Raw genomic sequence first — 25,260 nt, 5'->3', positions numbered from 1 at the left:
CTTGTCCACTGCTGTACAGTAAAACCAATCCCCCTTATTTTAAACTCACTTGTACCAAGCAATACAGTTGAACACTTCCAGACTTTAAATCGAAATGCAATTATAGGATGGTCAAGTTGACTTAAACAAAACAAACACAAAAATGCACAACTCAGTACGCAAAAACTGCAAAGGCAGCTTCCGATGGCTCTGACTTATGCAACTGTACACAGCTGTTATATGTAAAAGGGGAGAGGTTAATCAACAGTTTAAAACGGTAAAGTGGTTTAAAAATGAAATTATACCATTACGTGGACGACATTATCAATTAAACAGTATCTATCATTTGCACGTCTTTACATTTTTGTTCTGGAGATACAGAGATCAGCATGTTAAACTAATAAAACACAAAACAAATGGCCTTCCGACTTTTACAACTTCTCAAAGGATTGCGATGCTGAAAATCCAGTAACGGAATGCTTAAAAAATAATAAAAAGGCATGCTTTATTTGTATTCTTTAATTCAATTAAAGTCCAAACTTGGTACGGCAGATGCAAGATTTCCAGATAGATGGCACTGTTGCCTCACATATAACCTTGTCAAAAATGGTTACAGGTTAAGGGTTAACAAAACTGGAGTGAGAAGTCCATTTATCCATAAATGAGGCACTACAAAGTGTAGGGAATAGTGTCGCACACAGCCAGGCCCTAGTATAGTGCCTCAGATCAATTTCTATAGTCACCAGACGTTACTGCCACCATTCAATTCAACTCAAACACATTACTGCTTCCAAAGCAGCCAAGCAGTGCCGGGTGTGGAGCCCTTTCATTTGGCTAAGGATGAAGACCACCAACACATTTCTCAGGTGGACCCATCCTGGACACCCCCTTTAGGGTTTCTGCTTGCCAGCCATGGCCACTGCAGATGGAAGCACCACGGGACTTTTTAAAAATGAATGCAGTGAAAGCTTTTCACAAACTATTTAACAATCAGTCCCAAAAGTCACAAGAGCCAGACAACTGAATCGGTTCGAGCAGCAGTATAATAAATCATTGAATGAAAGTACACAAGAGCGTGGTCGGTAAGGGCAGACCGGATTGAGACACGGGGTGAGGTACAGTGGCAAAGCAATAAACGGCAGGAGATAAGAACCACCCCACCGACGTGGGGAGCCCAGAACACGCTGCGGGCAGCGACGGGGCACGGGGCGACGAAACGGGCACACCGAAAAACCGGAGGACACAACAGGGGCAGCCGGAACCACCGCACAGGTACCCAGCTTTGATAGAGTACAAGCAGGCTGTCACCCGACACTGACAAACTTCAAGTAGTGAGCGGGTACGAGAGGGCCTTGCACCCACGCGGAAAGCTGCGGCCGGACAAAAATGATGGCTATAACGAGCATAACAGGATCGCACATGACGGCCAGGGAGCAACGCACGGGAAAAACGCAGACGGCACGACAAGTGACGGACCGGACCCACGAGGAGGTCACCGGGTGAGGTTCAGAACTAAAAGGAGCCTGTGGGGAGATAGCGCACGACAACACCACATGCGACACACAGTCAACAGCTGGGGCGTGCCAAGCCGGGGCAGAGTGCAGGGGGGGAGACAGAAGGAGAGAAGAGAAGGCGAGCCGACGGGAGTAAACGCGACGACGGCTGCGAAGCACTCCGGACCAAATTACAACCATCCAGGGGACTGGGTAACTCATGGGTTATGAAACCCAGAATGAACAAAGGATCACGCCAAGAGGGCGGGCGGGAGACCACAGCCCAGTCAGCCCACAACACCGGCCACGCAAACCACCAAGACCGGCGAAGCGTCGAAAGTCGGGGAGACCAGCGGCGCCAGACTCCGGGCACGCGCTCCCCCGCGCGCGAGCCACAGGCGCCGGCCCGGAGTGGTCAATACAAGCGCTAAGGCGTTGCGAGGATGACCCCCGCCCGCGGCCAACCCAACGTGATGATCACGGTGGCCTGCGGGAGTTGAGAGCAACGGACAACAAAACCCACAGCACCCACGCCCCCAAAAGGACTCCAACGTCAGCACCCCTCTTGACGATAACGGCTCAAGACAACATGTGCGGGCTGCACAAGAAGCCCGCTCTGGAGGCAGCACAGGGCGGGGACACCGGCGTGAACCGCGGCCGCACACGGGGGCCAAAAACGATGACCACACCTCCCCTAGAATCACGCCGTGAAAGAGCACCAAGCGGGAAACAAAACAAAAATACAAAAACAGATTGCACGAAACGGCGTGTCTAAGACCGGATGTGTAAGACGGTGAACGTTTCCTGAAGCGTTACACTACAGACAGCCCGCCCCCCCCCCCCAGCCCCTTTGTAAAGAGATGGGCGGTCTGGGGATCCGTTGTCGTGTGTAAGAGGTCTACCCACTCCAAGAATCTTACCAGGAAGATATGGATAATCATCCTGAAAACAGTTGAATATTTGTGTAGATGTCACAAGAGACGGGGTGGAAGGGAAGCCCTCCAAAAAAAAAAAACCCTCCGGGGAGAAAAGGGGTGAGTGGGACAGAACAACCAAACAAAAACATAGCACAGGGATAAAGGCAATGAAAAAGAGAAGCAACGGCTGAAAACAGCAATGTTTCCTTCTGCTGGTTTTACGAAGCCCGGTCGTTGGGCTGCGTTAACGTGCGAACAGGAGTAGCAATCCCCTAGTGCTGACCCGGGAATCAGAAAAGCTAGTGTATATGGGAGGCTACTAACGGCCATCACGATCGCGGAGTAAAACAAGGTTGGGTAGGATATGAAAACGCCCCACACACCGGCGGAGTGCACTGTGGCCCCTGCGGCCAACCTACAACGTGGCACAAAGAAGGTAAGTAACAACCGTCGATCAAATAGCAAGCGAGAGGAAGGCCAAACGTCCAAAACACTTGCAGTCGTCATGAGCATGGATAAAAAGACGAGAATAAACAAAAGACACTTTTTCGATGATGTGTAGTGTTGTGCAATCAGGAGCATAAAGGGCCAGGCCAGCAAACAACCATTGTCGACACTAGGGAAGGAGGGGTACCCCCTCCCACTGCACCTTCTCTCCTAAGCATCGCTGGCAGACAACCAGGGTTTATCTGCAGTCTTGTGTTACGCAGCAGGGCATCGGTACACCTCATCAGTCACTTAGGAAAGCAGCACCCACTGTGTGCTGCCAAGCTCTGGAAACTGGCTGCATCATAAGGGGAGTCCAGCTGCCAACCCAACTAGCAGTAATAGGGCAGGGACTCAAAGCATTGTTTTAACTATGAATACTGAATGCTAAATAACTGCTTGCAAAAGGAAGGGGGAACAAAAATAAAGCTTGTGGAAAGTTAATTTTAAAAGGTCAGGTTATACAAGATATTTAGGACTTGTAGTGCACTGGGTATTAACCTCTGAAAGCTTGGGATGAAACGTCCACTGTATCCAAGGTCAGATGGGAAAGGATTGCTGGTTTAAGCTCCCAATAGAAAGTCTCTTCTTAATACCAGCACACAATCTGCTCCAGTGTTTGTTCAAAAGAGACCAAACGTCATTGGAGACAGACCCCAACCCCCAACATCTTCTTCCCCAAAGACAAGGCAAGCACCCTCATGGTTTTGGTTTAACAATTAAAGTACTGCATCAAATGGTTTATATTGAAGGAGACGCCATTCCTCATTTGTTGGTAAGTAAATGGCTTCGATCAAATGATGCAGAATTATTATTTGTAAGCATTCCGAACATTGAAAATACACTATCTACAGAAACGAAGACTATTGTCCTTTCACTGCTTGTCTATGCATTGCTACTATAGACCTAATGATTTTCCCTAACCTGAGCCGAGAGATTTCCACTGCCCATATTAAACTCTGCCCTAATGATGTTAGCCTCAGTTGCTCTGTTACTGCCCTGCTCCCTCTTCCCACATGTGAGCAATAAAAGCCGATTACTGTATAGGTCAGGACTTCAGAGACTAGAAACAGGTAAGACAGTCTTTAATTGGAATCCAGCTAAGCTGTTCATCTTGTTACAGCTGCCCTTATCTCAAGAGACCAAAAGTAACAGTGCTGCCACACCTTAGTGTGGGTACTCAGAGCAACTGATCAAGTGGACTGGCAAGCCAGCTAAATGTGTGCTACTTACATTACAACTCCAGACTGCAGAATCCAACAGGCAGCAGAATCCTGTTGTGTTACAACATTCAGGTCAGAAAGATTATTTTTGGTTTATTGTCCTGTTAGATCCTACAACATGCCCAACCAAATGACAGTTCATTCTAAACAGCAGTGGAACATTGTTGGCCACTGGACAAAGAATTGAAAAAACTATTAAAAAAAAAAAAAAACAGGAGTTACTGGCAACCGGGAAATTAAAAATAAATAACAAATAATTCTTCAAAATAAGAAGCTACTGCAGCAGAGTCGGAAGTTAGTTAGAAAGTAAATGTGAAGATGAATCAATACTTTAAAAAAAAAAAAAAAAAAAAACCTACTCCTGTTTATAAAACCAAGAGCTTCTGCACAAGGCACAGCGTTTAGAATTATGTTATTCGGCTACTTTCCTCAGTACGCCCCCCGCCCCCCGCAGTAGAACGAAGATTGCAGAGAGAACTAAGCAAGAGTGCCACCTAAATCTTACAACAATAGGCCTGAAAGGTTTTAAGAAGCCCCCTTATCTGTGGCTGGGAAATCCCTCCAAATCAGTTACAAGTTAGTAAATAAGGTCTTATGGTTGCATCCCCAGGACATCTGCTCGGCAATCAGGACTGTGAGACTGACTGCGAACATTTACCAACAGCCCCCACACTCACTGCTGCTGATTATGCTTTATCTAAATATATCCTGGTGAGATCATTCAACAGCCTTGTGAAATATCTCAGCAAGTATGTAAAAACAGGGCACGCCACACCGAGTAAATCTTCAGTTCACCCTTTATGAGGGTCTGCCCCTCAAGTAAGCCAACCTTTTCTAGTAGTCATGTACCTTACTTACTTTCATTACTACTAGCCTGGCAGGGAAATAGTTAATCTGTCTATAAAGAGTCTCCGGATTCACTGAATTCATTAACTCATCCCCTCCAGCCCACAGCAAAGAGGGTCCTTTTTCCTTCCCCCCAGCTATTTACAGATGCTCAAGGAGCCACAAGCCTTTAAAAAATGCATCAAAAGGTTAAAATAACCACTGTAAACTGTCAATCTAGAAATGATATGTGCAGCACTATCCCTAGCCGTAGTAGTTGTGAAGAATTGGAATTCAATCTGCATCTCCATAAAGTGAACAGTGTGCAGCTTTGTGACCAACAGCTAGAGATAAATTAATATCATATTGCTGTATGAAACCTTGAATGCACAGCAGTTTGTGCCCATTAACGAACTGGAACCCTCCTTTCTTTAATAGCCCTTCACAGACAGATTGTTGCACCAGCCCCTTTAAAAGGCCCTTGTGACTAGGAGAGATCCATCTTAACCCCTCCCCCCAGGTCCTGGTTCAATATATCTCCACATGCCTGGGTCACTGTGGTAGAGGAATATGAAGCTAAACCCTAGGAGTGCCCCAGGCAGATTTAATCGTACCATTTCCTGCCTGTGAAGTGTCTCTGCAGATTTAATCAGACACTTCAGAGGCGGTGAGACTTTCGCTTTGAAACCAATGGACCTGTAAGAGCTGCAATTTGACAGCATATATAGAAGCTTCCGAACTCTAGTGCTAAGTAAATAGTGGTGCTTAAACGGTTTAATAACTATACTCTTATATACACACACCTTTCTATTATGGACCACTCAAAGAATTTCGCATCTTAGTATTTTGAATGAATAGAAATGTCTGCACATCTAGGTCTGAAAGACAAGATCAAAACCAAATTATGCAAACCCAATGCATTACCAAAACCAAAGATAGTTATTTTTACAGGAAAAAAGAAAAAAAACAAAAGTATAACCAGCGCCACTGCCCACTGGTTTGTTCAGTTTTGTTCTATTGGCTGGACGTGCCAGTCTGCTCTCAATACCTGCTCCCAGGAGTACTCGCCCCTTTAATGTACAGCACAAGGTGCAACATTAGCAACTTGCACAAAAAACATTCAAGTTTTGTGCTCTGCTCTCCTGTCCAACCGAATTGCTTACCGTTTGTCTGACGTGAAAAGGAAATGTGGTAAAGTTGAAAAATTCTTTGGGTCAAAACTGTAAAAATGTAGCAACAACTACATCCGATGGCTAATCTTTGTTCTGCTCATGTCCTGGGTTTTACCCACTTCCTCTCCCCTTAATTCATTTCCTGTAGCTGTCTTCAGATCTGAATGATGGACGAACAAACAAGCCCAGGATAGAAAGAACTTAGAGATGAATAAAGACCAAGTTCCTGTATCAAACTGGCGTATTTATTTCCACAAACTCTTGGTGAGGTAGTACCCCTACCTAAAATTTGAAATTTAGCACAAAGTACACATTTCCAACCATATTTTGAATGACACAATAATCATCAAAAGACTAACGATGCAACAGGGAGGAAAGCTAGTAGTAAATGAAAATGGACCAAAGCCCTTGCAGGAACAGAAGATGGGTTGGGTAAAATCACAGCAGGGGACAAGTGATAAATAGGATACACATTTTTGGCTGGATAACTAATAGTCTTTTTGTCCAGCAAGGAACAGAATACAAGTTTCTTCTGCTGAACAAGCAAAACAACCAATAAATTGTGCAGATTCTCTAAAAGGGGACCCTTCCTAGGTAAAGAACCTCAGAACATTATAGTATTCATCTTCTAAAACACATCCCTGTTGAAATATGTGGTTGGACACTGAACAGTGGAAGGCTACAAAAGTCTTTATAACCAATTCTTTATAACTTGCTTTCATCATTAAAAAAAAAAGTGTTTAGAATTCAGTACTTATATGGCTCATATTTATACAAGTTCAGTTCTGTCTTTAATTCTGAATGTTACTAAACTGTGGTGTGCAAAGCTGCTTCCTAACCCAAGGTCAGCTAGAAAATAGACAACAAATCAATCTGTAGTTGAAGGTATATGCACAGTAGCACCTAAGATTACAACTAACAATATTTAAATTGTGAGATAAGCAATTAATGTTGTTGCTCATGAACATATCACAAATGTTGTATTAAATGAATGATACTGAAGCAGTGAAGAGAACAGCAGTGTTATTATAAACTCTACTAGCTTCCAGAGATATAGGTCACCCACAGCAAAACACTGAAATGAAGCACAGCCTTTATTATGATTCCCAGAAGTGGGGGTTTAATCCATCCCAGCCCCTCCACTACAGGGTAAATGATTTTGCAGAGGAACACCGGTGCGAAATGGCTTACATTTCTGCAAGATTAAACACAATATTTAGAGGATGGAAAACAGTTTATTAACCCTTGATATCACCAACCCCTGTGTTAGCATAATTTTACTGATAATAAAATCCTTCCATCAAACTGACATCTGCAAGTGAAAAAAAAAAAAAAACACTAAAACAAAGCCCTTCTTTGGAAGGAAGTGACTTAACAGTAATCCATCTTCATTTAATTTTTTTGCTGCACCATGCTGTGCTTTACAAACTTTCCAAATGGGTTCTAAAGGTTTTCCGATGGTAAAGAAAGAAAAAGCTTCTATCCTCCCCCCGGCTGCAGCTTTTGTCTTCAGTATGCTACACCAACCCAGACTGGATTTGTTAATGATTGATTTTAGCAGGGCCTCCTTCTACAGACAGCACTGTGTGTTTTGCCTTGAGGCGATAGCAGCGAAATCACTGCTTTTTACAGGGTCATAAATAGGGGGTTGCAAAAGGCCATGTGACAGCAGGGTCTGATACTCCTTTTTATATCAGACAACACAGCACGGGCCTGTTCTGACATTCTAAATCAGCTGAATATTTCATGTTTTGTTCTCATGTTATGTTCTCATGTTTTGTTTTCCTTCCATCTCATATTTTGCAAAAAAAAAAAGAAATAAAAATCACTTCAATAACTTCATTTCTGATTAAAAAAAGATATAAAAGCTTGTGTGGCCAAACTCTGGCATACATTTGATAAACTTTGGAACCACATTTGAAAATTTGTTACAATTACACAGCAAATAGGCTTATCTGAAAAAGATAGGATGCATTGGTAAACTAATTTATATACATTATAAATGTAATATTACACACACAATAATAATAATAATAATAATAATAATAATAATAATAATAATAATAATAATAATAATACAGAATCAAAATCCTGCCAGTTGACCACAGCTTCCAGCTCCAGTGCAGGTGCAAGTGTTTTGTTGCTGCTATGTTTTTGACTCTGCACTAACTGAAAAAAAAGCGCACAACATTATAATCCTTGGAGGCTCTCTGGTTTAGCACACTAGCTAAAGAAAACAGTCAGCTTCAGGGAAATTTTTCCCCATCTGGTACCGTTTTCCAGAGCTACACAGAGCCCCTGCCTCACACCCCTCCCAAGTTGATTGGCATCTGTTCTTCCCCCTCCCCTCACAATCTGCCTTCCTGACAGACATCAACCAAACAGTAACGCGCTAACCACAACACCCAGCGGGAGGCATTTAAGTCAAATGCTGCAGTTACATGAACAAAGCATCGGCCCATGTTTATGATGCTGCCGCAGCCATGCAACAAAATGTAAACAATGGAACTCTGCTGTCCGTAATCGTAAGAATCATCATATTCCTGGATGAAGGCTTTCAATAAATTTTTAAGGGCTGCGAACCCACACTGTGCCAGCTCTCTAGGGGCTTGATGGCGACAGATTGAACATGACTGACAGAGACTTCCATCCTGTCAAATCTAATGCTAAAAATAAAACCCACACACACCCAAAATCTGCCTCCACCACCAGAAGTGACAGCGGGCTTATTTTCTATGTGTTGCTTTTTATCCTTTTACCTGAGGAACAAAAACACTTCATACTTAAATGTGTTTAAAAACACAGTTGTATCCCTTCAGTCACAATTTTTTATTTACTCGAACATTTTAAAACCATTTATTTTAACTGTATGGGTTACGAGAAGATAGGAAACTTAGAGTTATACATGCATTGACTGATGGGGATATGTACTGAACTGAAATACATCTCTGTCCACTCCTTACTATCTAGTGCTGAAATGTTGAAGATTAATGCAAACAAATAAACAGCAGTAATCCCTGTAAACACCCACAGAGGTTCAAAAGATATAGTTCCTGATTCTAACCACCACAGCACCCTTTCAAGTTTACGTTTGTTAAAAGCTTCTAATAATTGGGGCAGAGGCTTTGTGGGCTCAGAAAGCCATGACTCAAGGACAGCATCACCATATAACCATTTCAGTTTACCCCCAAACAAACAAAAAATATACATTTTATAAAGTGGGTTAATTTTTCAATTGCATCCTTAATACTTTACATTTCATTCACATTAAAATAAAAAATAAATGGCTGTTGTCTTAACGCCGACACAAAAGGAGAATTTAGTGCAGCAATGCTGAAAAGAAACAGCAAGTCCCACAGAAGGAGGAGCGTCAGAACATGACCCCTGATAACCACCCTACTGCGATTGCCACAACACTGACCCCAGCCATCTAGAAACCTCTTAAAAGCATCTTACACAAGCAATCGGAAACCAGGCATCCCACCCTGCTAGCTACTTAATGCTTCCCTGCTTGAGTCCCTATTGCATCGCTATAGAAAGATCAGCAACAACAGTAATGGTATACGTACAACGAAGAACAGCAATTTACTAGGAGAGAACATACAATAAATACCACCAGACTGAACTACAAGGCTTCGATCACATCAGGGCTCTGGAAACGCTGTGGACCACGAGAGCGAAGCTATGGAGATTAAGCTGGACTCTTGCTACTATCCATTTCTTCTCTTTACACTGTCATAGCTGGCTCAGTACAACAGACAGAGGTTTTCTTCACTATGAAGCACTGAAGGGGTCATTTTGTGAATGTATTTCTGGTGCTCTTTACTGTAAATTACAACTTTATCTTCACTGTGGCTTTACACTGAAATGTGTTAATTCTGTGTTTGACTGCGGCTTATTGCAGCAAGTATTTGTACACTTGTGTGGGCATCTCTTTGCAAATCTTTGTGTGCATCCAATGCAATAAATAATGGGCAGCCCAGGTATTCAGAGCATAGCAGGTGTAGCAGCAGCAGATCAAAGACGGACAAAAAAAAAAAAGAAAATCGAGGAAAGGTACGAAAGTGTTTAGGATTGACAAAGCTACATTCAATCTTAAAAGGTCTTTATCCTCACTACAGCACCTGTTCAGCAACTACTCAAACTACTGTGCACTGCTAATTATCTCATTAAGATCTATTTATATGTGGCAACATCTTATTATAGGCCTCGTGCTTGTGTCTGCAATTCATCAAGCACACTGGGGTCAATATTTTCTTCTCCTAAAACTCCATACAGAATTGTATTAAATGAATCAAGGTTTGCCTTTACTGCAGGGCAGAGACCAAGTGCCACCTCCATAAGGACTCGGGACTAAACCTGCTACAGAACCAAGGGAGTTTGGTTCGCCAGTATTTGTAGCCACTTAAATACACCTATTGAAAATCAGGTTATACTGCTGCAGAATATTTATCCAGCTTCAAGTCTTTTGACTGTGACATACTGTAGATTACAAGTCCATAAAAGCAAGTATCATTCACCCTGCATTGACACTCAGGATTAACACTTCATGCAGCAAACCCTTGCCAGATTAAACAAACCATATCCTCAGATACAGCGGCTGCCGTTCGAAGGATTCAGAGAGAATTAATCCATCAAGTTTGTAAGTGATCTTTAGGAACGATACGATCGCAATCATGGATTTAACTAGAAGTGCAATTTTGGAAATCATAAATAAATCATATGCCAATTAAGCAGGTAGTTTTTCAATCCATTCTTGACAAAGCATTTACACCTCTAGAGGACAGCCTGGTGTCTGGGATTATGAAGCCAGGTAGTTTACAGTACTTGTAGCCACTGGAATTGGAAGAGGTTTTAGACCAAAAGACTATTACAATAGGATGCGTTCATTATAGCCAGTCAATTAGTGGAAAAGAGTCTGCCTTATTAAACTCTGTTTTACATTTGAACTGCTGTGGGCCAATGGTTAATCAATGCACCAATTATTTGATCAATGCATGCTGTAGTACACTCTTAGTGTCCCGCTGCCTCAGACCGACTGGGAGTCACAGCCCACATATTTTAGTATAAAATGTAAGCATGTATCAAAAAATGAATAAACAAAAAATTAAAACCTTTAAGTCACGCTCTGTAGTGTGCCCGCTTGTATTCAGTTTTAATTGGACTTGCACTGCAATAGTGGGTCAGGCAAAAGTCAACTGATATTTATTAAAAAAAAAAAAAAAAAAACTGAGAGTCAATCAGTGGGAGGGTGTCGATTCAGGGGATCAATTAGCGCTGGATCGCACTGGATCTGATAGGCGAGAAAGAATCTGCAAAATAATAATAAAAAAACACCACAAACCTCTATAACAACCATAACCTATACAATAAAATAAACACTTTCCTATTCCATGAATTGAATGAGAAGTGTACTGTAATTATATATTTCTGGATGTGAAAATTACTAGTTTGTTTGTAACCCACAAAGCAAAGCGTCAAAAAATGAATGCCCTTACCATTAATAGTGTCGTCACTGCGGTTTATCAGATTAGCCTGCCTGCCACTGAAGACTAAAAACATGGCTAGGCAAAGGTTGACACCAAGAGCAAGACATGAAACCCACAAGCAAATTAGAACATAAAGCATATATGGAGGCGACTGCAAATTAAGGTCAGTACATTGGGTCTAGGAAGAAGAATGGTACACCTCTTCTTTAATGACATGTTCCAGAACCTTTTTAAAATTTATAAAATTAACCTAATCCATCAATAAAAATGCACAAAATACTGCTGTTAAGAACAGGTTTTTTTGTTCAAACTAAATACTAGGCTATTTTCAAATGATGTTATTAACCAACTATAATCTTAAAAACATTTCCAGTTGAGTCTCAATGACTGCTCTTTTTTTTTTTTTTACTGTTTACATTACTAGCTGAACACAGCTGCTTTGAACTCTCAAAACAGGCAGCTTAAAAGTAACAGGGTGGGATAATCTATTTGGAATAGTTGCGGTTTCACTGCATTAGACGTTTGTATTATGTTGGTACGTTATTTCAATTGATCTAATTTTTTCAAATCAGGAGATATGTTCATGTTTGAATACTTGTCTGTTTTCATAGCCCTTAAAGTTTCCAAAAAGAGAAGTGGGTTTATAAACTGGCAAGGTGCACTAAAACAGTGTCCGATTTCAACACATATGTAGAAGTCTGTTCAGTCAAGTATGGCCTGTCTAATGGAAACAAGCATTCCTTACGAGTGGCCCCTGGATGCTCATTTTGTATATTCAATACATGAAAAAACAGGACAGTTAAAAGGTCAAGGGGGACTTGGGTCATGACTTGCATCAGGACCTTTCAACAATGCATTCACATGTGAAGGTCACCAACAACACCCAGCTATGCTTGCTATTGGTGGATACCAATGTATGTTATACATGCATCTCTCCCACCTCCCCTCAATTCCACCAGTCTTATGACTAGTTTGTAGTGACAAAGACCAGACATTCTAGCACAGCTAAGTGTGTCAACGCTGGCCGTGCAGGACAGTTACAGTACACTATAGTTACAGGACCCATTATTCTTTGATACAGTAGTTAGAGTGGTACGTTTAAGTGCACGGAGCACACAGCAGGATTAAATGGAAGGATAGTGTCTATGAAAGACGGCTCTGAATTTTTAATTCCTCATTACCAATGTAGAATAAGTTGAAACAATTCCCTGTTACTATGGCTTGTACGTTTTGCAATATTTACACACACAAATTCCTGGAAGGAACTCCTCCATTATTCTGCACGACAAACATTTTTGTAGCTGAATACCGGCAATTCAGCAGACAGAAGCAACAGCTTTAGTTGTAAGAGACCAGCTGGAGAGCCGCAGCCTCTTGAAATAATGAAATGCCAAACCAACCCCTACATCTTCTCCAGTCTCACAGGTCACCTGCCAGATTAAGAGGACTGTTGCTATGGCAACCATATCTTGCAATTGCAAGCAGAACGTTCCCTATTTTAACCCTGCCTTGGTTTCTAATGAAAAAAAAAACACATAATAATAATAACAATAAATAATAATAATAGGATAGATGAACAAAACTACAAACTGTGGTAATATATTGTTTGTTTTTCTTTCAAGATTATTTTAAAAAGGGATGCTTCACAGCATTGTCTTATTAAGTTTGGCAGTTCCAGTGGCAAGATAGTTAAGAATGAACATGAAACATGAGAATCAAAAAGATGCAATAAACATATATTAATCCAAGATATCCAGAAATGACTGTTAAAGTATCCCTCATTTTCCTATCCGCGTGTACTGGGTTTGATTGTAGCTACACAGCTGGAGTAAGTTTGAACTAGAACAGGTGAAATGAATGCAGTGGGTACTGTACCAGGAAGCAGCTAGTCTTTGAAACAGCTCTCATTCAATTTAAAACTGGAAAACACAAATACACAACCAAAAGATAAATCTACAGCAGAAAAAGATGTAAACTAATTCTACCAGAAGAGGCTTACTGAAGCCGTCTGCAACAAGTATAGTTTTCAAGCATTCTTTAAAATGCTGCAGGTAAATGTCAGTTCATCTACATAACAGGGTAAAGAAAGAAAGTTTGCTAAAAGCAATTTGAAACAGGTCTGAAACGAAGTAAGCATCTCAGTTCTGTTCGGCTCATACCCTTGTAGGCAAAACATGTTTATTTTTTTTATTTTTTGCTGACTGGTTTGCTGGTTAGACCAGGCAGTGCCACTGCCTCTAGAGCTTATCAGTGGACTGCACTCAACGCACATTTCACAAAATTGCCAGCTGTTATTATGCAAGGCACACAGATATGGAATACTTGAGAAATTGCCCAGTGGATTCTCAAAAGGGCATACTTAATACACCAATGACAAGTAGTCCAGGCCTGGCAGCTCAGCCAGGTCGACTGGTTGAACTCTTTCTTGCCCTTGTGGTCAGGTTGTATCCTGCCAATGTAAACTTCACAGAGCAATTTGAAATGCAGCCACTCTCCAGGTTAATCTGGTATAGAAATTCCTAATTTAAAAAAAAAAAAAAAAACTTGGGGATTCCAGCCAAGACGGACAAAGACAACCGATTGTAAAACTACTCCTGTGTTAAATTAGGAACGGATTGACCATGAAGTACGAGGTAACTGAAAAGGGGTACAGTCATTTACAGAAATGCAACCCAGGAGACACCAGCTCTCAGTCATACACCCAGAGTGTGCTAATGCAAACAGGGCTTGATCAGAGGATTTTTACCATGGCAATTTCCACCAGCTGTAGTGATGTGTGTGATAACGTCACTGCACCACGGCTCAGTGACATTTTCCTTCTGATGTGAACCGAGATAGCACACTGGTTACACAATGTGCCCTGAAAACATGGTACATGCACACCGCAGCCTGAGACCGGGAGACTTGTTATACAAGTGTTCCAAGCAAACAAGTCAAGGGTAGTCATATAAAACCTACTTTAATGTCCTTGTTACAACCCAAGCTCCCTATAAAACTGGAACTGCTCTCTGAGTGCAACATAGCATCACCAAGATGATGGTTTATCAGGACAACATACAGAGTTCAACACAACTATGGCAAATTTCAAATGTTTCTTTCCTGCTTATGCTTGGGGAGGACTGAAGTTAGCTAGGCACCTGTGCGTTTATCATAACTATTGAATTAAGTTTCTATTAGTCACAAATGCTTTCCATTTTCAAAACTGGCCAAGGCCACAAAGACATTTCCTGAATGGCCATATAAAAGTGAGGTCATACATCCATGTGTTATGGTTACAGAGGATTTAAAAACACAAAAGAAAAAAACACCACACACTAAACCAGCAAATAATGCTGCTGTATTGGGGCCCCCAGATCCCTAGTAGTCCGGTCTCTTGGACACATGAAAGAATACTCCAACCCCTGCGGATTCCTCCCACCTTGCCAAGAAACAAAAGTATACAAAATTCCTATATAAAAAGAAGGAAATTCTTGAGATAGCTTCCAAGTAAATGAGGCCTTAAAGCCAATGCATGTCAAAACAAAGATCAAGTACTATAAAACAGATCTAGAATCTGTATGATGATCCCCCCCCCCCCCCCCCCCCCCCCCCCTAAAGAGTGGTTACCCTTTTAAGACTACAAAAACAGAAAAAAAGTTAGGGAATATGAAATACAAAAGTTATATTTATTAAAATCCACAGCAGGAAATATTCCCCAGGACATACACATACATACAGGACATTGCTAGTGTACTGCTAAGCCCCCCCACCCCCCTAAAAAATGCTCTCCTCTTGCCCTCTTAGCAAAAACAAAACCAGATGACAGCTCTAGCACCGTGCAAGTAGGAGTGCATGTCAGCACGCTGGTATGAATGCAAAGCGTGGGTAGCAGCACTCTGTAAACAGCCATGTGTCAGCTACACACACCGGAGCGACGGGCTGGGAGTCAAATTCCACACGTCTCCCAACCAGCTTTGTCGCAACCCCCCTCCCTCCTCACCCGGAGCCACTGCCATCACTCCAGGCAATAACCAGATATGCAAATACAGAGCCTCCCATCCCTCCGCCTTCACCATCACCTCCCCTCCCCCAAACAAACACTGAGCTGCTGTGCATCTTCTCATGGTTTAGCAAGGCAATGGCATCTTTTGTTAGGCAGTTCACGCTGCATGTCACAGCTATCAGATGTCAATTCAGATCATCAGACACACCCAGCACAAACCATTGAGACTTCAAATTATTAATTTGTTACATGAAGTTATCATTAAATTCAAGCCTCAAAATGTTGCTTGTCGAATCATACTGTGGGAATTATATTTTGCTGAACTAAAACAAATACTGCACAAGCACCCTTTGCAAGCCAGCATATTTCCTTTACATTTAAGCAAACTGTACCTTTTTTTTTTTACTGTGCTTTTGAGGGATACACATTTGTGGGCAGTAATCAATTAACATTGACTGGCAATGTACGAACCTTAAAATAGTTCACTCTTTAAATATACAAAAACAGAATTATTTAGAAATGACCAAAACAGTACTAGCCCTGTATAATGCTGCAGTCAAGTGTGCCATTTGTGTTGAGCCATAGCAAAAGAACAAGTGCTTGTGAAATGGCAATGGGGCAAAAGGAACTCATGAGTGGACCACATTATAACCAGTTCTGCTGTATGAAGGGCCACTTTTACACCAGGCAGCTCTGTAAGAATGAATTACTAAAAACAAAACACCCCACACAAATAAATTATTTATTCTTAGTGTGTGTGTGTGTGTTCACTAAGCCAGAAGATAAAAAGCAGCCTAATGTAAAACCTGTCACTGTGTATTGGATGAACAGCTAAAAACTAGCGTTATGAGATGGTGGAGGACAAGTGCTGTAAAAACAAGACAAAATTAAGCTTTCATGTCAATTGAATTACAAAGAAAATGTTGCATAGAAGATGTGCTTACTGCATTTGCTGTGCTCCAAAAGAGACCATCATGAGAAGTGTGAAATATGAAACATTTAACAGGCTTGGTCTACTTTGTACCGTGTGCTAAACACTTCAAATGATCTGGCTGACAAACAACAAAATGGTTTACCTTTCAACCTCCGAAGCAAGATTCCACTTTAATCATATGTTCAGAAACACGAGCGCAAGGCTAAACTGGCTTCACTGAAGACAAAGTTAAAATAAGAGTCTGGAAAACGTTGTGGTCATTACACATTTAAACTGAAACCGAAATGAGCATGTGTTAGTATTTGCAATTGTCAGTAATAGATAAACTCAGTAAAATATGTGGTTTAATATGAGTCTATCATGGCCATGTTCGTTCTAGTGAGTAAGGGGGATCTACACAGCCACAGAAACCCCACAATGTCAAGTACTGCAGAGTGGAGAGCTGGTGGCTGGCTGTATGCTCCTCCCATCCTGCTGTGTCAGGGTTTGAAGCTAGAAGCTTGGTACAAACCTCACAATCATCAACTCCCCAGAATGAAACCAACCACCCCTTCCCCCACACTGCTAACAGTCTAGCAGCGGCAGTGTCAGTTTTAAAGGGCCAGCGCTTATTAATTCTGCCATCACGTAACCTTCAACTAGTAGTGGGGTATTTACTTCCTTACATTACAAGTCAAAAAGGTGTAGGCTAAAGATTATTTTTTATTAAAACAAACAAAACAGAGAGAATAATAAAGTAGATAGGGCACATCTGTCCCAGTAGTTATAAAAAGGTGGGCAAGATGCATAATCATGTGTTAAAAGCACAATACAGTTGGCTTGATTAAGCAGACTGGTGCTTCTTCACTTTACAGGAATTTCCCCCAGCGTGTCAACTTGGGGAATGCTGTAGAGTTCATGCCAAGATCATGCACCGATCCCCAAAGATCAGTGGAAAAAAAAAAAAAAAAAAAAACCTGGGAATCTTTTAGATTTATTATTAGTAGTCACATCAAAAATAAATAAGCATATTTAAAAAAAATAAAAATAATATTCTTGCTTTGTTTTGCATGAGGGCTTACTGCCACAGCAAAGAGAAAAGCAGTATCAAGGTTTTTATCATTTTATTAGCAGGTCTATAGCGGCAGATGTCCATTTTTAATAGACCCCTTTTAAATAAGCCTTCTCTCAAATTGAAAAGAAAGGTACCCAGTCTTTAGTTTCAAGGGAAAATGTAAATGTTATCCACCCCCTCCCCAATCATCATCCTTTGTTCAGAAGGACAGTGGGAAGATCCTGAACTGAAGGGTCTGCTCGCTTTGTGTTTACAAATTTGCCACTTAGCATTTTGCTGAATGAAGTGACCCCACCCTTACCCCAGACAGGGGTCAGCCAGCCAGCAGTAAAACGTCCTGCTTGGAAAAGACTAGAGACTCGCTGCCACCGACACGCAGACATGTCCCGCTGCTGACATTACAAGCGGTGAAGTCATCGCAAAGCAAACAATGAAACTACAATCCACAAACAAAATGAGCAGGGTGGGTATTAGACTATTTTTACTTTTTAAAAAAAAAAAAAAAAAAAAAAAAAAACAAACAACAAGAAGCAAAATAGAAACAGCACAGCAATTCCTGAACTGTGGCATTTAGCTGCAATTTGGTTTGGCGGTGTAGATTTTCACAGCCCCCTTGTGCCTCAGTTTGCCTCTTATGTCTACAGTACAAATGATTTAACACCTGATAGCCACCTCCAGCTTCAAAACAGGCTCCGAGGGAAACGAGCAGCCATCAATGTGCGATCTTGGGGACAGACATTCTTACTCTGTAAACAGCAATACTCTCCCACAGATTTTTTACCTAAAACTTGGAGACCTTCATTTCTAATGGGTATCAAACAAGATTTGATTTTACACACAGACTAAAATACACACTTTAAAATGTTACTAAACTTCATAGAAAGGTTTTTGAAATTTCTCCAATGTATAGCATATTCTACAAGTAAGTGTACAGGTTTAGCAGACAAAAAACAGGTTACATTTTTGGACAGGTTAACAGCAACCAGCCAAAATGTATGCATAAAAATTCATATCTACCTGATCCAGGTACTACTCCATATGGAATCATACAGTGCATTCCATGTCACACTAAAATAATGACACGTTTCACAAAGAATATGCCGCTAAACAAGTATTAATTCAAAATACACACTATTTTCCATGACCAATTGGCTGCCATAGCAAAATGCTCACACAAACCCCAAGAACATGCATGATTGACACAGGTATAACCACTGGCTTTACTGCAAAGCACTTTTCAAAGAGCATGCTAAATTCGGTGGCACCATGATAAAAAGACTGATCTTTTCAACAGAGAGCGACACAAGGAGACTGCCTGCTTCTATTTTAAACCGTCAGAATTAGCATTCTGTAATTAAAACTCACACCCCCTTCTCTTAATAACCCAAACAGCATGATTCAATAAGGTTGTGCCAACTATTTAATCTAATTGACTAATTACAGATTTTAATTTAGCCAGTTACTGAACTACTGCTGACAATTTGTTTTCATTAGGGACAGAACAGCATAAATATTTAGACTTCTACTGACAGAGAGCTTTTCTTCATTCTCCACTCTCACCCAATACCAGAATTTTGATTCACTTCATGGGCTGCTTCATTTTGCCAAACAGAAGTTTATTAACCACCTATCTATTATACACATTCAAGAACACAAACAGGAATTCACAAGCAATCCAACATTAACACAAAAAAGTCAAGAGGTGCTCTTTGTTGGAAGAGCCACATTTTAGATTTACGAACCAGGCATGCTGTATACTTTGCAGTTATATTATTCAAACTACACTTAACCCTTGACTTGATTTATCATCACGAATTTCATCAATCTTTGCAAGAGATTCACCAGTATCAAGTCAGATTTGCATGTAATAACTTTTCAATTCCGTGCAATAATCTGTAGTGGAGCTAAAGAATGTGTAAAACAGCCTCAGCATCACCTGCATTTATGTTGCAAGCCAGTGGTCTATTGCAGTTGCTTTTCTCCATTTCTTGAAAAAACTTCAACCCAAAACACACACTGCAATATTGAAAACGGCTTTTCAACGCTACGTTGAAACGCTGAACTACAGTCGTGAATCGGACAATCCTGAGATAACATGCCAGTTGAAATTCCCTGTCATGACCTGGGAGATGCGAAATGAAAACTACAACAGAGCACTCCGTCACAAGAGAAACAGTGTAATACAACCATGCTGTATAGGGCCATGCTGGGAAGCAAGATAACTAATGCCGCCGACAGTGATAATGTACAAAGTGTGTAGACAATTCTATCTGCAACAAAGCTCTTCAGCAATTATGGATCCACAAAGTAAGGACTCAAGTTAGATTGCCACTAAGCTCACAACTACCCACAATGGAAGCATTCAACGTTACCCATATGAGGGGAACAAAAAACATCACAGCAGCAGATATAACAAGGGAGCTGCAGTATTCCTTTTCAAAATATCCCTTCCACTTCATAATGCAGAACTTCGAAGTCCCTGACTGTATGCATTTTAATGACCAACACTATTATTCATTTCGGTTACCTAATGAGCTTCCAATGCAAAAAAAAAAAAAAAAAAAAAAAGCTCCAAGCAGTAGTTGAATTTGTTTTTCAAAGAGTTATACAAAAATGAACACTTCCAGGCGATGTGACCTTTGCATAAAGTCCTGTTAATAAAGGAATCGCAGTCCTAGCACAGCAGATTAAAAAGTACAAAAATGTATTCATCAATTTAAAAGTTTAAAAAAAAAAAAAAAAAAAAAAAAAAAAAAAAACTTTCCTACACCATATGCACAGAAACTCCAGACCACTCTAGTCTGGGTGGTTAGACGGCAGCACTGGAAGTAATGCATTCAAGAAGAGCAAGTGCCAGTTTTAGTCCTTGACACTCTTAAAAGATAGAAGTGAGGTTGCCAGCTAATTAAAAAGTAATAAGGCAGGATGAGAAAGCTTTGGGGCTCAGTGATCAAGGATTAATCTATCCAGTCATATGCTGTAAACCAGTGGCCAAACTGTGCTGTTTAAATTGCTACTGGGACTGGAATCATGCAGTGGAACGAAGCAGATCCTATCGCTATCTGGAGCACAAGAGTAACTCAGGAAAAGTTTAAACCTTACACTACATCCACAGCTTCCAAATAACAATACAGATTAACACCAAGTAACTGAAGTGAAAAGTACTGAACGGGTGACTACTTAAAGCTTGCAGTGTTATTTAGTGAAAGACTAGATTAGTTCACAGGCCGCTGTTTTAACTCAAGTTAATTTCAAGAAAAGTATTTGAGGCTAGTAATAAACCTATGAGAGACTGTTTCACAAACACAACTATGAAATTCATTAAAACAGCCTTTAAAATGATCCATTATTCATCAGTTTGGGCTTTGTGAAGATGGACTGTTTCACTAAAAAATAATAAAATCTATAGATAACAAAGAGTAGGATTGTGTTAAAAAAAAAAAAAAAAAAAGCTGGTTAAAGAAAAGACACCAACTTTTTTTGCTGAATTGTCAAGGTCACCACTTATAAAAACACAAGCCAACTTATAAACGAAAACTAAGCAGCAGATGATTTCTGGACAAGAAGTACTTATCCCTTGGTCTTCATATTTAACATTAATATAAATACTTTTATATATAAGGTGATCATTTATAGAAAATGTCAACTTGCTTCATCTTCAAAACCCACTAACCGTGACCAAGGCATGGATGTGCTCCAATGATTAGTGTAGAAATACAGAAATTAGTTTTCATCTACCACCAATACAATTCAACCACAAGAGTCTAGAATAGATAAGGACAAGCAGGGTACTGACAGCATGACATCCAGTACTGTGCACAGCACATTCAAGGCACTATAAGGAAATGTTTTGCAATTTCAATGCCTAATAAAATGCAAACCCCTTTGCAAACAAAGGTGAGGTGTTTATTCAGATGTTCCAAATGCCCAGCAAAACAATTGGCAAGGCTTTCACTGACACTGTAGTTTTAGAGCAACCTAACAGAAGTTTGTTAACTACAAACTTTGACAACTTAAACAAAAGGATTATTAATTTAATTAGAGGTAGCTCACATACGATTAACCATGTAGGAGCAGCTTTGCACAACCACAAAAACACACACGCACATATATTATATACATATAGGGGGTGCAACGATTCATCGACTATTGATATATAAAAACGATCCGATCCACTGATTTTGTATCGCGATACAGCAATAAACATGCCAAATTATACTTTCATTTGTAAACCGATACATTGATCCGCAAATAAAAAGAAAGGGGTTAGTTCCATTATCAGGAAGAGCGCTATTGTAGAGCGGTATCAGCGTTATGCTTTAGTGGGAGAGGTCGCGGGTTCGCGCCCGCCCTCCGCCTGTGTGTGGATTGCCTCGCCCTGTATTATGCATCTGCCTGCGTTAACCTATTTTGCTACTAATTATATATCTGTCATTTAGGAGCAATTTTTTTTTGTTGTTAAAATCAGAGCTACCCAACCCTATAATTATTGCAAGATTAAAAACGGGTTACTCACGTAATCGTGAAAGGCTTTTGCTTCACTTGAGTGTTCGCAGGTATCTCTTCTTTCAGGAGCAGCACAATATAGGTCCCAAAATACACTATCAGAAAAAGGATCAGGTTACTAATTATTACTTGTATGGTAAACAGCAACTGCAAAACAATGTGCTTTAGGTCATTCAGATAGTCTTGAAAGAAAACATTGAAAGAACCACTAATATTAGTATTATGATTACTACAATGACACACATGGCAAACTTTATTTCAAACTACTATTACAACACAGGCTCCCTATTGGCATCTTTGCACTTCAAGAACTTGGTTTAAAAAGTTGGCATAATATCAGATTATAACACAAACAATCACTTACTAATAAGCCAGTTTAAAAAATTAAAATTAACCTCATCATTGTAACAAGACATAAAGCTGCCATGGGGGCACATCACTGTGTATTTAAACCAAGTTTGTGTACAAGTCTTTGGTGTTTTCCCCACAATAATGTATCTTGTTCTTAAACACTAACTTGACTGAATTTAAACACTTTACCAGTGTGTTTGATGAGAGCTGTTTTCAACTTTGTTTTAAATGCATCCAATTATATATTTATTTACAGTGCAAAGAAAGCTAGCTGCAGTGACCTCAAGGTAATCACTGGGCCATCGATACATGGATCTCACAACATACCACTAGGGTCAGGTCTGTAGTCCAAATAACAATACTCTGATAGGCTGTCTGACTGCTAGTGTTAATTCTCCAGCTCAGATCAGCGCGTTGCAGAACTCCCCTCGTTGTCTGCACTTAAATGTAACGTGATAGGAAAACAAAAGTAAAGACACTGGTTGCGTGACCAATAAGGCCAACCATGGTAATGTCTCGTTATTACAACAACACTTAAAGGCCTCACACCACATGAGAACTGCACTCCTCGGAGCAAGGAGGTGCTATATCGGCCTCAGCTGCTTTCACACCAATGTGCAAAGCAAACTAGACAGTAGGCAAACAATAGTTCGAGCCATTAAAAAACACACACACACACAATAACAACTGTTTACAGTCGTTAAGACAGCACTTAATATAACACATTGGGGACCAAGTGAATTATACATGACAATACTCACCACCACCAAGAATGTAAAAACCCAGGCGGCTCCCCTAGCGTGATATTTTTCTCCCATCGGATCTAGAAATACAGGCAACACACACAATTACGCGTGGATAGCTGCGTGCAAAAGTAAAAGAACCGGTTGTGAAACCAACCGACAATAAATGGTAAAAGGTGAGAAAATGAGAATGGAGGCCACATGGACTCTCTGAAAACAAAGGCCATCGCAAAAAGTATGGGAGTCAAGCATAACAAATAAAAGACATCAATTAAATATATACATATCAAATTACCTCCGATAAAAATGTCTGTGCTGATTTCTGTGCTCCTACGTGTAGTAAATATTCATATACATATAAAGCTAATCTGTGGAAATAAAGCAAAAGGAGAGTTTGGTTATTACACTGTATCCAGCATTTCCGATGCAGAATCAAACACTGACTGATCAAAGTGTTGGATGTTTAAGTGCTGAAGAGAAAATATCAAAACAAAAGCAGTTACTGGTATCACCCACACTTACACGAGATGTGCAAGCAACATTCAGAACAGAAGCTTAAACAGCAGGTCCGCGCTTTTATAATTATTAAAATAAACCTTTAAAATATATATTTAAAAAAAAAAGCAAAACATGAACACCCAAAATAAACGACTGCTCAAATATTAACTTCACATGCACATATGCAATATCTGTAAACACAGGTTTATGTTGCAATCATAAACAAACAAACAAAGTCTTACCAGATGCTAAGTTAATTTTTAAATTGCTGCAACAGAATAACTTACACACATATGCAACGTTTTTTTTTTTTTTTAAAGAGTAACAAGGTAACAGATTGCAGTTTGTAATGCGAAAACCGAAATTCGCGCTTCTAGGCAAGCTTTTAAAATGCTTCTTCACTGTTCCTAGATTTTTATTTATTTGTTTTATTTATTTTTTAACATAAATTTACTTAAAGCAATTGTTTAACAGTACCGGCGGTCTATACCCCCTCTGTACTTTAAAATAAAAATATAAATATAGTAACAACTTTACATCCAGCGCTATTGCGTTCAAACCCATTTTCGGCTCACAGCAGCACACCAAAGGAAGAATACTGAATGGGAACGAACGCAGGCTTTCATTCAATTGCTTGCAACAACAGAGGAAACGAGCTTGCAAAGAAACCCCTGTGTCCCAAGAACGCCAGCAACACAAATGCGTTGAGCATTTAAAATCCAAAAAGGGACGGGACGGGACAGGGGAGGGGGGAGGAATCGAAGGGTAGAAAAGTCTTACTTTTCCCGAGCTTGCCCGTCCGAGGGCACCGACGAGCCTTTGCCTTTGGCGAACATGGTTTGCAGTGTGGAGCCGCTCGCTCTTTTCTCTGGATCTTCTACTAGCTGTCAAAGCGTCAGCCCCGGCTTCGACCCCATCACACTGCAACCGCACTGCTCAGCAGTCTGGTCACGCCAGGGAACAGGGGCGGTACCCGTTTTCTCCTGATTGGCGGACAAATTACCCAATCCGTTGGCGAGATAGCCAGGCGAACCGACCCTGCAGCATGCCAATCATTTACAGAAGCCAACCGGAGTCTTGTAAAATTCTGAGAGCCACTCATTTCAGCAGGTTAGTTTAGTTATAGTGTATTCGCCCAGTGGCTTTTTAAAGCGGCACAGCGCAAAAGTAGGAACGCGGTGTTTGGTATGTGCTGGTACTTGATTGATGTTTATTCTTTGACTTAACATGTAAACCGACCTAAAGATTACAGTTTTTCACACACAGTTAACCCATGCAAATGCAATACAATACAGTTAATACAATGCAAAAAAAAAAAAAAAAAAAAAAAAAAAAAAAAAAAATACAGAATATTATGCCTGATATGCAAACCTAATCTGTTTTGTAGTTTGATTGAGCAAATGAATATGCAGTGGTCTCGATAATAATATAGGTAAACAACAAAAAAGGGAATTTTATGAAGCTAAATTAACGCACACAAGCGTTACAGAGATCAGACGTATATTCTAATATGACGCTACTAATTATGAACTCCGTCGTTTGGATTCCTATGAAGGTTCATAATATTAAAGATTAGGTTTAGCACGACAACACAAGAAAAACTAAGGC

General features: G+C 40.4%; 1 protein-coding gene across 10 annotated transcripts in view; it reads right to left on the bottom strand.

Moving 5' to 3' along the window:
- LOC121326783 (single-stranded DNA-binding protein 3) overlaps positions 1–24,594 on the bottom strand; it is a 38,356-nt gene extending 13,762 nt beyond the window's left edge. For 8 of the 10 annotated variants that reach the window (XM_041270276.1, XM_041270274.1, XM_041270272.1 and 5 more), the window contains exons 1-4: positions 24,433–24,594; positions 23,450–23,522; positions 23,173–23,234; positions 22,071–22,155 (exon numbers count right to left, since the gene is read on the bottom strand). In XM_041270276.1, the coding sequence (XP_041126210.1) occupies positions 22,071–22,155; positions 23,173–23,234; positions 23,450–23,522; positions 24,433–24,488 (276 nt within the window). In that variant the 5' untranslated portion in view covers positions 24,489–24,594. Of the gene's footprint in view, positions 1–4,108; positions 4,188–22,070; positions 22,156–23,172; positions 23,235–23,449; positions 23,523–24,432 lie in introns of those variants that run through there. The other 2 variants (XM_041270281.1, XM_041270280.1) reach the window with 2 other exon arrangements.
- Positions 24,595–25,260: the final 666 nt, after the last annotated feature.

The sequence above is a fragment of the Polyodon spathula genome, chromosome 14 (assembly GCF_017654505.1).
Source record: "Polyodon spathula isolate WHYD16114869_AA chromosome 14, ASM1765450v1, whole genome shotgun sequence".
NCBI classification, from domain to species: domain Eukaryota; kingdom Metazoa; phylum Chordata; class Actinopteri; order Acipenseriformes; family Polyodontidae; genus Polyodon; species Polyodon spathula.
This window is presented reverse-complemented; position numbering and strand designations above follow the sequence as displayed.